The 19,201-nt window shown below is 36.0% G+C and overlaps 1 protein-coding gene across 1 annotated transcript in view; it reads right to left on the bottom strand.

Annotated features, from left to right (window-relative positions):
• Positions 1–9,291: 9,291 nt before the first annotated feature.
• LOC100376717 (radixin) overlaps positions 9,292–19,201 on the bottom strand; it is a 44,973-nt gene continuing 35,063 nt past the window's right edge. Inside the window, exons 9-16 of the mRNA XM_002733637.4 lie at positions 18,961–19,057; positions 18,116–18,279; positions 15,150–15,259; positions 14,747–14,907; positions 14,182–14,274; positions 13,708–13,938; positions 11,406–11,614; positions 9,292–9,736 (exon numbers count right to left, since the gene is read on the bottom strand). Of these exons, the coding sequence (XP_002733683.1) occupies positions 11,450–11,614; positions 13,708–13,938; positions 14,182–14,274; positions 14,747–14,907; positions 15,150–15,259; positions 18,116–18,279; positions 18,961–19,057 (1,021 nt within the window). The 3' untranslated portion in view covers positions 9,292–9,736; positions 11,406–11,449. The remainder of the gene's footprint in view (positions 9,737–11,405; positions 11,615–13,707; positions 13,939–14,181; positions 14,275–14,746; positions 14,908–15,149; positions 15,260–18,115; positions 18,280–18,960; positions 19,058–19,201) is intronic.

The raw sequence follows: 19,201 nt of genomic DNA on the forward strand, positions 1-19,201 counted from the left end.
TCATTCTGCATTGTATTCTTAGTGAATTTACTTTTGCGACATTTTTCAATATATGAAAATAAATTCATTCAATATTTATACTGTTTTTCTGTCACTTCTTTTCATTATATAGATATTTTTGAGAAGAAAAAAGCATACCTAGACTGCGACTTTGAATCTCTATAAACAGACATTGACAGAAAAACAATCACATCAATGTTGTTACTGTGATAGCGACCCTAATGAGGTCTATACCACTAGAAAGAAATAGTGAACCATACTTTAAGTATGGTTTGATAAATATAGTAGAATTGTTGAAAATCAGAGTGGTTTTAGAAAGAAACGAAGCATATTAGATAATATGTTTATTCTGAGCACAATTATTGATAAATATGTATTTCATCTCAATAGTCGATTATATTGTGCTTTTATAGATTATGAAAAAGCATTCGATAGGGTCCACCATATTTCACTATTTTATAAATTAACAAAGGCAGGAATGAGAGGCAGACTATTAACAACTTTGTTCTCAATGTATATACATGTTAAGGCAGTAGTTAAAACCCCACATGGTGTGACTGATCTGTTTAAAATTGGAACAGGCCTGCAACAAACCTCAGTTATTTCCCCATTACTTTTTTGTTTTTATATAAATGATATAGAAGAAGCTCTTACACAAGGTGTTGAAACTGTAATCTATGTAAACACTTTAAAATTAATGTATTTATTATATGCTGATGACCTCGCATTATTTAGTAAATATCCCACTGGTCTACAGCGTCTTCTAAATAGATTAGCAAATTACTGTAAAAGATGGAGGTTAACAGTAAATTTGAATAAATCAAAAATTGTTGTTTTTCGCAAATCGGGTAGACTAAAGAAATCTGAAAAGTGGTTTTGGAATGGGAATGAAATTGAAATAGTCTCAAAATATAACTATTTGGGGATTCTTTTTTCTAGTTCAGGTATCTGGTATCAGGCCCAAAAACACATTGCTGAACAAGCAACGAAAGCCATGCACAGTATTAAAAGTATTCTTTATAACTATGATGGGTTCAAACCAGCTATTGCGTTTCGTGTTTTTGACTGCAAAATTCTCCCAATCCTGCTTTATGGCAGTGCAATATGGGGAACACATAAAACTTACGATATAGAAACAGTTCATCATAAATTTTGTAAATTTGTTTTAGGGGTACACCCAAAGGCCACAAACTCTGCTGTGAGGGGGGAGTTGGGAAAACATCTAATTAGAACACATGTGAACAAAGAAATAATTCGGCATTGGTTAAAATGTATAGGTGGTGATTCCTCTGTTTTAGTAAAAGAATGTTATGGCTATCAATATGACAGGGTAGAAAGGGGATTTAATTGTTGGGCAACATATGTTAAGGATTTGTTATGTAATTTTGGTTTTGCACACGTATGGGAAAGCCAGTATGTGAATAACCCAAATTGTTTTCTGCCACAGTTTAACCAACGGTGTCTAGATATTTCCCAGCAACAGTGGCATGATCAGATTGGTAATAGTTCAAAATTATGCACTTATTCTAAATTTAAAAAATTATTAGTCGGGGAAAAATATCTGGATTCTATTACTATAAGTGTTTTTAGAAAATCTCTCACTTGTTTTAGAATATCTGCTCATGAGCTCATGATTGAAAAGGGTAGGGCATTGGGAATACCACTTGACCAAAGAGTGTGTCCTCTTGGTTGTAATCACATTGAAAACGAGTTCCACTTTCTATTACAATGTCCCAAATTTGAGGAAATTAGAACTCGTTTTATAAACAAGTTTTACTATTGCCCAGCGCTTGAATGGAAATTTATTTTGCTACTGCAATTTGAAAATACACATACAATACAAAATCTTGCAAAATACGTATTCTACTCTTTACAAAAACGTCATAGTTTGTTGGAGGGAAATTTAACTGAAATATACATTTAATTTGGTATTCATAGGTGAAGTATAAGTTTGTAATATTCAGACAAGCAGTAGCAGTGATTATTCTTGTCAAACGATCTATTTATTTATTTGTGTTACATTTAAGTGTGTACATTATGGCCTATGGTACTGAATAAATATATATATACAAGTCACTTGATTTGAACTTTCAACCTAAGCTTATCCTATTCATACTTCCTGTTTACCCGTTTCTACACCTACATCCATTACAAACACTTGTATAACACATTCCCTGTTGTCTCCTTTCCTCCACAATTATATTTGGTATGTACGAAGGCTTTCAGGGGGCAATGTTTTAAGCTGATGAACCAGATTTTCATATCTCCAAAAATTTGTGTTATATTTAACTTAAACTGCATATGATATTACATATATCATATTGTAAAGTTGAATGAGTTATCCTGGTCACAAGAAGTTTGTCACACGCAACGTAATATTACCGTAATTGGTATAGTACAGGTGTGATGGTTCAAATACCAAAATGGCAACAGTAACAGAAAGACGGTGATGATAAAACACGAACACGGAGCCAACAGATGAGGTTTCAACTGGTCCTGGTATTATTATACTCTGCAAACATCAAGTACAATAACGCGGTAAATCTCACTACTCCAATAACTAGATACTTAAACTCCAATACAATTCAATCTCCGATCTGAACTCAGTGCTGAACAACTCCCCTATATATACCTCCACTGTCTATAAATAGACCATTACATCAGCATACATAATGAGTCTGGCACTTACTACAAATTTCTAAAATGTTTCATTACCTTCTATTGCCTCCTACAGTGTTCTATTACCTATTCAACCAGTTCCTAAAAATCTAGAATATTCTACCCAGACACAGTACGTTTCTAGAACATTCTCAGTGACACGGAAGTGGTAAACAAGTCGTATGCGACAAAGTGTCAACGTAGATGCTGTTACCGCTACCAACAACAGACATTGTAACCAGTATAACTCGCCACTTCATTATCATTACAGACAAAGGTGAACAGTCTTGATAGAACCTGAACTTCCTCGAGTGGTTGAGGAAGGTCGGGGTGGAAGATGTCACCAAGAGGCCAAACACCCGTAGACGTCTTCATTTTTAGTCCCCGTTCGGACAAAGTCCGAAAACGAGGACTTATAATTCGGTCTCCGTCCGTCCGTGCGTCCGTGTGTCCGTGCGTCCGTCCGGAGTCATATCTCAGAGTCCCTTGGACCGATTCCGTTCATTCTTTGCATGTGCCTAGTACTTTATGTGGGACATATGCACATGCAGTGGTTTAGCGATTCGATTCAAAATGGCCGACTGGCAGCCATCTTGTTTTTTGAAAATGTTGTATTTTGGACATGCTTTGTCAGTTTTCATTCAAACTTGGTACATAGATTATACATGTTAGGATACATGTCCATGATGATTTATTTCACAATTGGATCAAAGATGGCCGACTGGCAGCCATCTTGTTTTTTGAAAATGTCGTATTTTGGACATGCTTTGTCAGTTTTCATTCAAATTTAGTACATAGATCATACATGTTAGGATACATGTCCCCGACCTTCCGTGAGTTCCTGAGTCTGTCCGTCCGACCGTCCGTGTGTCCGTCTGTCCGTGCGTCAGTCTATCCAACGTCATATTTCAGAATCCTGTGGACCGATTCCGTTCATTCTTTGCATGTGCCTAGTACCTTATGTGGGACATATGCACATGCAGTGGTTTAGCGATTCGATTCAAAATGGCCGACTGGCAGCCATCTTGTTTTTTGAAAATGTTGTATTTTGGACATGCTTTGTCAGTTTTCATTCAAACTTGGTACATAGATTATACATGTTAGGATACATGTCCATGATGATTTATTTCACAATTGGATCAAAGATGGCTGACTGGCAGCCATCTTGTTTTTTGAAAATGTCGTATTTTGGACATGCTTTGTCAGTTTTCATTCAAATTTAGTACATAGATCATACATGTTAGGATACATGTCCCCGACCGTCCGTGAGTTCCTGAGTCTGTCCGTCCGACCGTCCGTGCGTCAGTCTATCCAACGTCATATTTCAGAATCCTGTGGACCGATTCCGTTCATTCTTTGCATGTGCCTAGTACCTTATGTGGGACATATGCACATGCAGTGGTTTGGCGATTCGATTCAAAATGGCCGACTGGCAGCCATCTTGTTTTTTGAAAATGTTGTATTTTGGACATGCTTTGTCAGTTTTCATTCAAACTTGGTACATAGATTATACATGTTAGGATACATGTCCATGATGATTTATTTCACAATTGGATCAAAGATGGCTGACTGGCAGCCATCTTGTTTTTTGAAAATGTCGTATTTTGGACATGCTTTGTCAGTTTTCATTCAAATTTACTACATAGATCATACATGTTAGGATACATGTCCCCGACCGTCCATGAGTTCCTGAGTCTGTCCGTCCGACCGTCCGTCCGTGTGTCCGTCTGTCCCTGCATCAGTCTATCCAACGTCATATTTCAGAATCCTGTGGACCGATTCCGTTCATTCTTTGCATGTGCCTAGTACCTTATGTGGGACATATGCACATGCAGTGGTTTAGCGATTCGATTCAAAATGGCCGACTGGCAGCCATCTTGTTTTTTGAAAATGTTGTATTTTGGACATGCTTTGTCAGTTGTCATTCAAACTTGGTACATAGATTATACATGTTAGGATACATGTCCATGATGGATCAAAGATGGTCGACTGGCAGGCATCTTGTTTTTGTTTTTTTATGCGGTATCTTGGACGTGCTCTGTCAGTTTTCATTCAAATTTGGCACATACATGTACTTTATACATGTTAGGATGCATATCCATGACAATTTGTTTCAAAATCTGGTCAAGGATGGCCGATTAACAGCCATCTGACTTTTTGGCCTTACTATATTTCCACAATTTATGTACCATTTTCATTCGTATTTGGCACATACATCATACATATCAGTGTGTTTCATAATCAGATCAAAGATGGCTGAATAACGGCCGTTTTTATTTTGGCCATATTACTACTACACGGGACACGTGTTTTGATGTAAATAAACAATCTGTTGTATACGCCACTTGGAACTCAAGTTTCAAGGACACGCTCGCGACAACCCCTCCGCTTTAATATGACGAGCACAAAGAGAACTTAACGGGGACTGTGTCATTTTCAATGACTTGTAATATTTAACTTATGAATGAAACCACTCAAACTTACTGTTTTCGACCCTCAGGGGTGTTATGCACACAATCAACATATCTCTCCCACAATAAAAACTTATCTGAATAAATCACACAACATTCATCAAGACGCACAACACCACTTTAGAATTTCCAATTATTTTTTTTATTGCCAACCGCTGTATATTGTTCTCTCCAAAATAAAAATCCAACAGCTTAGTATCTAGAATAAGAGTAATCATTCATCCTTCCATTAAATTAAATGTTAATGCATTTTAATAAATGAAATCCTTTTACAGAAAATTACAAAAAAAACAACAATATATCCTAAGATGATTCAACTCCTGAAAACAAATTGAACAAGGTCTAATGCAGGATTAGTCCACTTTATATAGGGTGGCAAGGGAAATCAAGATCAAGCATGTGTCAGCAAAACATCTGAAGGTAAGTGAAACTAGTCTCCATAGGTGATCAAAGTCATCATGGGAGACAGTTTTAGACAATATAGCATGCACAGGACAAACCATTTTAAATAAACTATTTCTGATAGAAGTTTACATCAAGCAAGTGCAAGTTGGGGGAGGGGGGGTTGTCTTCAGACATTTCATTTAAGTACTGTTCCAACAGCCACTGAAAGGTGCTCATGAAAGAAGACAGTTTCAAAACCTGTAATGTCTATACCAGACATCATTAAATAAATCTTTATACATTGGCTCAAATTCTATTTCTCACTGCTCAAAGGGGCATTCCCACTATGTACGATGTGTAGAAAACATTACACCCCCACCCAATAAACTTCAACAGGGCGTTGAATTTTGTACAGTTCATGAGAAATCTTATTCAACAGAAAACTGATATCAAATTCAGTAATTATCTAAAATATGGGAGTGGCGTTGAGCAAATACAACAATGAAACTCGTTTTAGTTGATTACACACTGCAACTTTCAGTGCTCCAACATTTCTGGATGTGTTGCCATACCATCAGATTTAATAAATGCGTCATGGTGATCATAAGCAGAGGTGCTCTACGTACAATACAAAGTGGGAATGATAGTAACTGCAATTTTGAGTACAACTGCCGATGTTGCGCTTGCCGGGAAATCCACAAAAATATATAATAACACTAGTAAGCAAAACAAAGATGCCAGAATACATTGTACACGTTGTCCTTACTATAGCTTTAACCTTTGAATTGGGTAGTTCAGCCACTTGTGACAAACATTCAGCTGAAGAAATATACTGATGACAAGTACTACATATAAAGGTGGTCATTGTGGAACACTAATTTCATTGTATTTACCAGCAGTTTCAAAGTGGGTACACAAATAACATTTCAAGATATACTTTTGTAATGTACATTCACTCTCGAGGATGATTTGTTTTTTGGCTTTAATCTAATTTCATGAAGCAATTCAGCTATTTTTCAGTTTAAATATTTTTACCTTCAAAGATCACTAGGAATTAATCACAAACATCTTATGAGTGAACTTAATTTCGTGTGAAGTATAATTTATAACAAAGAGATAGGTAAATATTTATACTGTCATACATGTGTCTGATACAGATTTGGTTCACATAATCGATGTTCAAAAGCTCTAGGTTCATATGCTTGCGAATATACAGAAAAAACATACAGCAAGTATGAATAATATATTTCAGAGCACAGGTCAGTACCATTTTTACCAAATATGGTCATAAAATGATTTTAGCGATTACATGTTTATAAAATTACATGTAGTGTTTTCTAATTTTAAACATTGAATGCATTCTTGCAATAACCCCACAAAAATGCTGAAATATTTAACAATCTCTAAATAAAACTGACTATTGAAAGAAAATGAAAGGTAGAGTAAATAATTGACACTAAAATGAACAATGGAAAATAGAATCACAAAATAAGGATGAAGTTCATTTTTAAATTTGTTGTATAGTTTGGTTTTATACATTACATTCATTATCCGAGGGTTCAGTTATAAGCTTGAGTTGTGACTGCTAACTTAGTTTCTGCAAAATCGTGGACTGAGGGGAAAACACTGGGTTTTAATTTAATTATTAATCTGTGTACAGTACTATATGCACTAATAGTAAATGGTCAATTCTGGAATCCAAAATTAGAACAAAAACATATCAGGCATTGTTAAACTGAAGGTTTTCCTTCAGTTTTTTAACTATAGAATATATGTAATCCGTTTAATTGTCTCTGCAAGGAATTTCAAAATTACACAAAAGTCGCAAGTTTAAGGTCCCAGTGAAAGTTTTACTGCCACAATAATTTCACTTTAACTGACTTTTTGTTTAGTTTTATACACAACCACATTTTAAAAAATTTCAGAAATGACAACCTTTTTTTGGAAACTCAGAACATTACGGTGGGAGGCAAAACTAAAACAAAAGTGGGGAATAGCAGGGAAGTCAGAAAAACAAGCAAGCTGCAGCCGCTGATGGTACTGTACCAGAATAAAACCAATATCATATTAGCTGCAGTAGTGAAAATAATATGAAAATATTACAATATCGCAAAATGTGCCCGAAAGCTGTAAGATGATCGTACTGACTGACAGCAAGGTTGAAGCAACCAGGTACTGCGCAAGTGCATATTTTGCAATATTTTACATCTTTTCCCCTGCTAGTAGTAATAAGTTAATGAAATGCCAAAAAAATGTTATGCACTGCAAACAGTGACAGGACTATTTCGTTGCGCTATAGCACTTGTGTCCAATTTAACCCTTATCCGGTCAAGTCAATGTAAAAAAAAAGGGGGGGGGTGGCTGGCAGGGATAAGGGTTAAACAAATGACAATGTCTGAATGCAATGTTGATAACTTTAAATGTTGGTGATGTAATTTACCCGATACAAGTTCAAACAAGGGCTCATACAACTTTACAGGATTCTATTTCTATTGTTTTTGGTGCTCAGCATATAATAATTTACTTTAACACTGCTATGCGTGTGAAATGGATGTTTAGCTGAAAAACTATAGTACTGCATATTTACATGTATCTGAAAAGGTAAACAATGGCAACCCATAGTGGCTCCTTAACTGTTAAATATTTACGAATCCAAGTTTTAACGATGCAATACGTTTAAAAACATTTTTTTTTTAAATATTGTTGTTCGACATTCCATACTGTGGACCAAGTAAGATTAAGATTCATCTAAACTAGATATGTTGTGTTTACAGAATAGATGATAAATTAACAATGCATATGCAGTGATTGTTACGTATATAAATAACAGGCGCATATGCGTAGTCAAAGATGTCATTGATAAATTGAATGAATACTCATGTGTGCTACAGGAGCGTGATTAAGTATTCATCAACAAAAAACTCTGATATTATAAAATGCATGTTTTTGTCCACATTGCATCATTAATATCAGCAATTACATCTGAAAAGACCTTTTAATATAGCACCTTTTTTTTTTAATTTGTCCCAAATACAAGAAACATCGTTAGCAATGATGAAACAAAAAAGCATCCTGCCTAAATTTATACACATAGCACAACTATAAATTGCTTTTTAATATCAAAAAAATTAGTTAAGCTACTGTAACTTCGAAAATGAAAAAAAAAATGGATAATGCTTTTTTTTTAATGATCTCAATTTAATATTTTTTTTGTTATTTTTATTTTGCATACAACGTTTTCTCAGTTATTTTAAAGAGCAGTTGGCATTTTTAGTAGCAAAATTTATAAATCTTGAATAAATTTCTGTTCCAGTGCAGATACGCTCCCTATAAAGCAATTAAACTGAACACCACATTATTTATTATTACACAAGTATCCTAATATGCACACAAAATGTCCCAAATATAGGGCTGATATCATGCTATTACTAAAAGTATGGAATATACAATGTTTGGTTTCTTGTTATAATACAGTTCCTCTGAAATGCAAAGACTTGCGAATTTCCAACTTCATATAAAAGGTGGCATTCAAGAACTAATAATGTTGCTATATTTTATGTTTTGTTATAAAAAAACAAGATTGTGAGTGACTTATTAAATGAGGTTGACTGCCAGAATGCCATCTGCTATACGAACAAGATTAAAGTAAACGGTCCACCATGCAGCATTAGCTGAGATTTCAAGTTAACAAACTGCATTTTAACTGTATTTGTTGACGTGGCACACTCAAACATACCAGGGTGAGTCTACTGTACTGCGATGACAAGACGTTATGCAATAGTTATGCAGAGTAACCATGACAACACTGCCCTGTGGATTATATTGCTCTATGAATCAAGATGAAGTAAAGTCGTGACAGTTAACAGAAGAGGGTCATTAAAAGAATGTTACCACACTAATTCCAATCTGTACTATATCTTGATTTCTAGCAATTGGAAAACTATACAATTTCATGATTTACTCATTTCCAAGTGAAAATTACTATAAAGGTTTGAACTCTATTGATTGAAGAAAAAATAAACAAAAGTCTCATGCACTTTGAATCCAAGGCAAGGCAGGTCGCACCATGATCGATTTTGTCCTTTTGTCTGGCAAAACTGTCGGTGTGAAAACTCTCGCATTAAAGAGGAACCAGTACTTATGTGCACATCAATTAATTGATCCGGTGTTCCAATCAACTATAGTTCATTTATCTCCATCTTGTGATGAAAAGACGGAATTTTCTGGAAGAAAAAGTAGAAAGATTAAATCAGTGCAAGATATTTGTAGGTATCGTAGTCGTTTATTCACCATTCATTGGTTTAAAGAGGTGATTGTCTAGGGTGTCGTGTTTGACCTAGGATCCAATAAGATACAATATTCCACCAACCACCATCACTTCAAGAATTCACACCGCCTTGAAGAAAGAATCTTTTTTATAATTATATTGCATTACACAGTACATAGAGTCTTGCCCTGCATGGAGATCAATGTGGGTCCCATGTGACATATACAAAACTTATAAAATATGTAGTTTATTTAAGGTAGCGGGACTATTATTTGCATACTTGTTTTCATCTTCTAATTGGGACCAAACGACTACAAATAGACCCAGGAAAGTATATATTTTTGGAATCCCAACTCAAACTACAACACATTGGTAAATAATCCATGAAATAGTTTGTTTGGACACATTCAAATTCCTCTCATTGTCACCTTAAAGCTGTGAAAATTTGGTGTTAATCCGACGACAATTAGTATACGTTATTTTTTGTTAAAGACCTTGTATTTTGAAAAACAAACTCCTAGAAAAGGTTGATGAAGTCACAGCAAAGATTTTCAAGCTTGTTTATCTGCACAAGCGATTTGTTTTCCCATCAAGGTCTGTTTTAACATGTGTAGGGGCATCCAAATGTGTAAGGCTATTGGAAACCAAAGAAAATAAAAGAATGGGATAGCTATAATTTGATAAAATGGCAGATGAAAACTGTGTGACCTTGTGTCTGACACGTTCATATGCAAATGACTAATCTGTGAAATAAACAGGGGCAGAGACAAAACACTCAAATGTTTGGAAACACCGATTGTGTGTCAGATAGCTACTGATAATACATCCTAACATTGCTTTGTCTTGAGTTAATCTTTAAAACTTATAGGCACGCAAATTAAACCTGTGTTGATTTTTGAAAACACTACTGAAGCTGCCTTGCTTCCCTTCAGAAAATCTACATTTTAACCAACTCACATGACATTCTAGGTTACGTTGACTTTGTCAGATGAAAGTTTATAGTGCATTTCATCAATTAATAAATAAATGTGAAAATCAGAATTTTCAACACAAATAATAGTCTCGCTACCTTAAATGATTAAATTAGAATGCACACAGCAGGGACAACTACTGTAGTTTAATTGTATTATCGATTTTATAAAGAGACGAAATACAAAATGCAAGAGAAGACATAGAAAAGCTCCATAAAAACTGAACATATCAAGTTGTTATTAGCCAGCAAGTGGACTGCAGTATGACAGTTATTTCCATTTAATACAGGTACAAATACAACTTGTAGGTGAAAATCCTGCAGTCATTTCAATCAGTAGTTGACTTACTTTTGCTATGTAATTGATTCATGGCTAAGGCCTGAAAACCAATAGTTTTTGCAATTGTTGCTAGTCGGACAATATATATTGATTGAAATGTTTTAAGAAGAGTTCCCTCTTGCCAGAAGCAATTTTCTTGGCATTATACATGTGCCATTCTTGGTAACATAAAAATGCCAGGAACATTTACTGCTGAGCTCCCACAACACCACTTTATCAAAGCTGTAAAACTCCTTCCAAAATAAGAACTGCATCCCAATGAATTAAAACAACCGAAAAACAATGGTGAAATAAAGTAATCAATTAAATTCTTACATTTTAACTACACTACAGTTGCCAAGGGAATATATTAGGTACAACTACATGGCTTCAAATTCATCAATTCTCTGTTTAGTGTTACCCAAACGGATCTGTTTCAATGTCTTGTATTTATCACGTCCTGCTTTGACGTTCTCCTGATGAAGTCTGTCCATATGAGTTGACTTGTCATCCTCTTTAACCTGACTCAGTTCACTGCTAAGTTCCTGTAAACAATCAAAAATTATTAATTGTGCACAATAACTTTCCACTGATTATTTTGATCATCGCGAAAAGTGATAAATTCAGTTGGTTTTGCAACAAATCCTGAAATATTGGAACCCTGAAACTTGCGTGAACCAGACAGAAACAAGGCTGTAGTGCCTGATCACCAAATCGAAAATAATTTTCAGTATTGAGCATTCCCATAGTTGAAATATACCAGTATGCATGGTTGTTTTGACCATCATTTTCACAGTTGAAAGTTTTTTTTTGACAACCAACAGATTTATGGGCCATTTTTTTGTTAGTAAAAAGGACACAAAGCACCCTCAGATGATTGCACATAAGGTACCGTACTTATCCGGGTAAGAGCCCATGCCTGGACAAACGCCCACCCCCCACTTTTGACACAAAGAAGTTGAAGTCATATCCGGGCACACGCCCAAGGGGTCTTTTTCTGCAAAAAACAAAAAAACTATTTTCTATTTGTTGACTGTGGTTGTATTAACAGTTGACTTTCTTGAAGTCTGTCGTGATACTTATAAAAAATTGTAATTGCGTAAAACGGGGGGTGAACGCAAAATAGCTGCGACAGCTTTCTGCCTTCAGGGCAGCGCGTTCACCGCTGATTTTTTTCAGAATCATAACAGTCAGCAAGTCTATAAAAATAAATATTGAAGCAGAAACGGTAGTTCTCTTCTTGAAATATGTCGTGGCCCTAAAAAGGGCCGGCCGTTTGGTTTGTGCTTCCTTAGAGACGATTCAAGCAAATCGTATAAGGAGAGCCGCTAAGCAAGTGTCGCACTCGTTCGGCTTTAGTGTCGTCGACAATGAAAACAATGTTGCAATATTGTAGCAACCCGTACCTGGGAGAGTGGTTGAAATCACGTTATTTTGGCTTTATAAATATTTTGTAGCAGCTTGCGAATCCATAACTGGGGCCAGCAATTTTGCAATGTCACGCCGAAGACTTCCAACTTTTTTACCATCTTTTATTACCGCAATTGCATTTTTGACATGAAAACTATTCTTCTGTCGTTGGATAAAAAAAAAACTTCCTATTTCAAGTCCACCGCAATATCCATATAGTGAGACATTCCAACCGCCGGAGCTTGCTGAATGATAACTTTCACCGTGATTAATAAGCGTCGAGTCTGATAAGAAAGCAATGTCACGATTTGACCTTTATGATGAAATACTAGTAGTGATGTAATTCTTAGCCAATCAGTAAAGCAGATGCATAAAGGTCAAAGATGATTGCTCGACTGTAAACAAAAACATCGTGTGCCATCGCAGCAGAGCGACCCCATTTTTCTTGTCTCTTTATTATGATTAGATATGAATGAAAAGTGCCAAGCTGACAGACTGCGAAATCCGTGGATTAAAAGTGCTAAGTCTAAATTGTGTGAGACCGTGACGATATCGACGAACTTCAGGAATAAGTAGGGATTTTGTTCGACGGCTACAGTGACGCCGACTTGGACATTTGAGGGTTTTGAGTTTGACGAAGATGGCAATGAATGTACAAACAAAGATCTGAGAAGTTTTTTCAAACAGCTATGTATTTTTATAATTTTTACTGTGTAAATTTGTAAAATTATTATTGATCTTGTATGACGGTTGATTCGTAATTTGTCGAGACCGGAAATCATTTTACGCAGTTTAACCCCTGACATTTTGATTCATTTTAAGTTCACGCGTATTGGGCGTGTTTGTCGGCGGCGGGAAAATCCTAATTCAAATGATTCCAATTATTATTGCTGGTTTATTTGTCACATTATAAGCAATACATTAATTTTGTTTTACTTCTAGTGTTGCATATTGTTCATTTATTTCCGTTGCATGTTTTCATTTGCCGTTCTATTCCCTGCCGCAGTTCGATCTGCGTGATGTAAATTTTCGCAAATTTTCGTTTTTGTTTCGTTTTTTTGCCGGGGATCTCCTGGCAAACGCCCACCCCTTCTTTTTGGCAATTTTCCATGTTCAAGACCCTGGGCTTATACCCGGATAAATAGGGTAACTGACAACCATTTGGCTCAATGAATGTCTTGAATTATCTAGTGATATTTAGCAAACCCATTCCTGCTTTTGTGCCTACCTTCAGTTGAGCCTTCATGCGATCATCTTTCTCTGCCTGTGTAACGCGCTCTCTCTCTTCCTCTAGCTGGGCAATATCATTTTCAGTGACCAAATCATCTCCGGCATATTCTAATTGTTCTTCTGATTCTTCTTCTTCATGCTGAGCACTGACATGTAAGACAGTTGGTGTGGCCAGGGCTTCTTGGTACGCAAGTCTCTGCTTCTCAGACTCCTCTGTAGCACGTTCCAACTGTCAAAGTAAACAAGTCATTGTTAATGACATACATGTAGTCCTTTTTGCAATTGGGGGAAATGTTATTCAAGATTAAGGCAGTATGGCCAAAATTCAAGATAGCTGCACGTCATCTTTTAACCAATCACAAATTGAATTATTATGGACATGCATAATATACAAATAAAATTAGATATGCAAATCACTGGTCATGTGACCAGGTAAATTGTTTCTGAATGAATTTGTAGTGTGTGGCATCACCTCTCGTTGCAATTCTTCGGCTTCTCTGGCCTTTTGGGCGGCTTGCTCTTCTAATATGCGCATTTGTTCTTCACGTTCTCGCCGATCGGCTTCCTAAATAAAGCAATGACTTATTATCAATACAATGGGATATAATATACTTTTATGGTTTGAATATTTAACAATAACTCATCAACCAAACTGCAGCAATATCGGAAGCGCATCTCCAATAGGAGCGCAAGTAAACTTGTAATTGTATTATATGCATCTGGAATTATTCAAATATTAATTCTTTTAGATAATGATACAATACTATCATTCACGGAAGCGCATGTGCAAGTAATAAAGTAAAAACAGTAATTTACATTTATCGTCACAACTGTTAATTGGGAGTATCAAAATGGCACCAATAGGAACAAGAAGTCTATAGGGTGTTCTATGGAGTTTTCAGACACTTACTTTTACAAGAATCAATGTGAAATCCATGGGTCAAATCAACTTTTGTTTATATACAAAGATTTGAATGCACAGACACTGGCTTTATAAAAAATACAATTTGCAAGTATGATATAAAGCCGCTACTTACAATAGCAAATTTTTCTTGCTGTTCTTGTTTGGCCAATGCCTCGGCTCGTGCCTTCTCGAGTTCAGCTTCCTGTCGTTTTTTTTCCAGTTCCAGCGACTCATTCTCAGCCTTCCTCCTCTTTTCTTCCAATTCTCTCTGCTTAAGCTGAGCACTTTCCAGTTCTATTGTGATGTGAAATGAAAATAAGTTCATGAATAGGGATGACAATTTTCACCCAAGTCATGAAAAACAACTTTCAACGCAAAGGTCACTAAAATTATTCCTAACCAATTCACAATGAGACTCGGCATCTATCAACGGACTGCTACAGACAGGGATAAAATGCTTCTATGATGTTCAGCAAATAACTCATTCCAATGCCACCACAACAACGTCAAGCACATACCATCATTGAATTGCTTACCTTCTTGTGCTTTCTTGGAGGTTTCTTCAAAATTTTTAAGTTTGTCTTGTAAATCTTTAGCTTGCCTCTCAGCTTCCTCTCTCGCTGCCCTCTCTCGCTGTAGTTGTGCCCTGTGTATAACAAAAAAACACATCACAATCAACTGCTTTGAAGATGCTATCTATCTTTGCAATTATGAAAAACATCACTCACAGAAATGGGTAAAACGTTCAATATTTGACAGTGATACATTCGCCAGGGAATGAACAGATTTGCTAAGTGGGAATAACGTATCCCAATACACACATAATACACCCAGAGGCTTCACAAATAAGCAAGAGCACAATAAACCAATACAATACAAACAAGCCATGCATGGCACAGTCCCAATTAGTTATCAAATTTAACAAATATAGTTTTGTTTATAGCAATATAGCTGGAATATAACCATGTCAGGAATATGATTTTTTAACATTAAAATGATTGACATTTGTATCTGATCATCAAACAAGTACTTGTCTGTATTGAGAGATATTGCTCTGGAACAGAATTCAAAATCAGCCATTTTAAATACATGTATGTATGTGTATATATATATATATATATATATATATATATATATATATATATATATATATATATATATATATATACAGTGGCCCCTCGCTAAGTCGCGGGTGTTGGGATCCAAGCAAAAACCGCGACTTATCGAGGGCCGCGACTTACCGAGGGACGTCGTGAAAGAGGGAGGTCGTGCATTGAAAAACATATAAAAAGCACATATAAACCCTCGGTTTAGTTAATTGATGTATCATCACATGTGTCAGGCAGTATTCGAATAAAATCATGATTATGTTTGCTGTAAACATTGCGTTGATTATTTTGTTTGGGTCTGATATTATGTGGGCCGCTTGCTGTTGCTTGCGACTTCGACGGCAACAGCTTCCAAAATAAACCAGTTTCATCGCAATTATAAACATGTTCGTCAAAATAACCACCTTCATAGATAATTTCTCTCAGTTTTTCGGGAAAAGTTCCGACAGCGTCAATGTTCCCAGATCGAGCTTCGTCTTGGATTGAGACTGCGTGTGTCGATAGCGTGTCTTCTTTGCCATAGCAAGAACCACCCTGAACTGGCCTTAAATTCAAAGTCGTCATATCTGAGTTGTATGCTTTGCATTGGGTGATGGGACCAGATAGTGGAGTTCCGGCAGACCGTTCTTAAAGAAACGTAAACAGCTTTATCGGTGTCATCATTGTCGGACACTTTCGCTTGTTTTTCTGTTCAGTCCCGCCTCTTGGTCAACTTTGAAAACAAATTTACTTTTCATTTTTTACCCACCCACGAATAGTGGGCTCAACCACGTGCAACCCTTAACTTGGTTTGACACGGTCGATCGCCGTGAGTTTATGGCGTACGAACAGGCTGTATAGCTTTCGCTTTGACATGCTGCTCAATTGAGAAATAGAGATCAGAATTCTATGAATTCAACTCATTGTAGCGAGTTTTTGTAAAGGTATACCAAAATGGGACCGGCCAAGAAGTACGTACGGTCACTACTCGACACCCCTGTTGACACCTTGAGTAAGGCCGCCGTCACCCATTGCGTCTCAGCAATTGACGGACAGTGGGTGTTAAGTTGCCTCTTTAACGGTTAGTTAAAAACACTATGCCACGAAACATTAGTCTTTGTACTTCAAAACTGCTGTCAAAACACAATAGAAATTTTGGGAGCCATCCAAGTACCCGCGACTTAGCCGATTCGCGACTTACCGAGGCGCGACTTAGCGAGGGGCCACTGTATATAATCTGAACAATAAAATGACATGCATCAGGAACCTGTATTGTCTAATGTATGTTATAAGTTTGAGCAAAATCCATCCAGAAATGCTTGATATTTGATGATTTTTTTAGCACAAAAATAGCCACCATTTGGCCACTTTGGAAAGGATCGTCAAACCAATATATCCGTATATCTATGACATGATGTATAATGAATATTAAAAATTTTAACATAATCAGTCAAATAATGTCAGACATATGGCACAAGAACCGCATTCATTAAAACAAAATGGCCGCCAGTCGGCCATTTTGAATCTAATCTGAAAAACAAAATTATTTGCATCACGGTCCCATAATGTCTAATGTATATACCAAGTTTGAACAAAATCCATCTGCCGGGAAGTGCTCGATTTTGATGATTTTTAGCACAAAAATGGCCGCCATTTGGCCATCTTGAATCAGATCATGAAACAAATTGACATGCATATGTATAATATCATGTATGATGCATGTGTTAAGTTTGATTGTGATTGGTCAAGGCATTTCTAAGATACCGGACGCACGCACAGACGGAGGTCAAACATAAGTCCTCGTTTTCGGACTGCGTTCGAACGGGGACTAATGATATATAGTAGATAATATTTGGTGATTGATGTTCTGAGTAGCTGTTTAAAATAAATGGACGTTTCAGGCAATGGCTCTTTATTTTTCTAAGCTACCATAAAGGGTTTGAAACGTCTGCCTATTTTGGAATAGTTACTTAGTTACAACGATTACCAAATATCATCTCCTTCAACTTTAGCAAATAGGTCATGTCCAATGCCTAATGACTTGAATGTCCAAGTGTTGTATAGCCTGTCTATCAATGAGTTCAATAAACAGGAAAGCTTCACTTAGTGTTAATATATGCAGAATAATAAATCAGATGCAAAGATGGAAACTTCACATTTGTATAGCAATTGATCTGCAACATAAAGCTTAGTCAGAAATTCTCAATGAAGCCAAGCTCAAGTTCATGTTTAAAATGAAGAGTGTGACACGATATGTGATATTATTTGAGCCATGTTCTGAATTAGAATTAGGCCCTCTAGGAGTAAGTTTCACAAAACTATTGTTGTTGGTTAATATAAATGCCTTAAATGACTCATGACCACATCTTAGCAAGTGATCTCTCGGATAATAAAAAGTGATTTGACCACCATACCTTTCCAATTGCTTGGCCAATTTCTCTTCACGTGCCTGTGCTTTCATTTGTTGTACTTCAATCGTATCTGGTTTACGTCTCCTCATGTACAACTCATGGTTTCCCATACATAATGCCAAAATACGCTTGTTAATTCGTAGCCTTGGTGCATAGAATACAAAGTCCTGGAACGATAACACATGCGGGGAATATATAAAAGACCTCGAACAAATTTATTACAAAATAAAGTAATTGGTCTATTACAGTACATGTATCTTGTATAATCATTTTGATTTGTAGTTGAATACACAAGATGGTACACTAACACAATTCAGAGTTAGTGAAAACAACAGGTGTATAATTAAGGCCAGTCCACCTGTCCCACAGATTTTAGCAGGGGCAGGTAATTATAGAAATTTCTGGTCCTCTGCTCAAGCGAATAAAAATATCAAGGTTTTACTCACTAACCAAATTGGGATTAAGTTCCCAGTTGCTAAAGTCCAAAAAATGTCTTTGTAGAAGTTGTTAAAATGATGCAATGACAAACAAGTTGTATTTCAAATAATATACATTATTTAATTTTGTTTTTATTCTCACAAACTTCCCATAAATTTGCGAAAATAATGCAATATATATCGTAGAATGTCCAAGTGTTGTATAGCCTGTCTACCAATGAGTTCAATACACAGGAAAGCTTCACTTAGTGTTAATATATGCAGAATAATAAATCAGATGCAAAGATGGAAACTTCACATTTGTATAGCAATTGATCTGCAAAACCGATATTCAAAACACTGAACTGACAAATATTTTTACTCCATAATGACAAAGATTTTTAAGTTGATTTTGTTCTTATGTAACCTCACCGGTGCTTTCTTGTCAATTGGCTTGATAACAAATTTCTTGTCATTGAAAGAGATGTTCCTAATCTCACTCCATGGGAATCCAATCTTGGGCGTCAGTCTGAAAAATAAGCGAATGATACACATAATACCGTTTGAGCTTAACTTGACATTCAGTAAACTTCAAGTTGGCTAAAAGGTAGCCTGGCTTGCTTTCAAAGATGCCACATATTTAACTGTGCGGAGCAATCTGATTACTGTAAAA

Source organism: Saccoglossus kowalevskii, chromosome 11 (assembly GCF_978046115.1).
Source record: "Saccoglossus kowalevskii chromosome 11, keSacKowa6.1, whole genome shotgun sequence".
NCBI lineage: Eukaryota > Metazoa > Hemichordata > Enteropneusta > Harrimaniidae > Saccoglossus > Saccoglossus kowalevskii.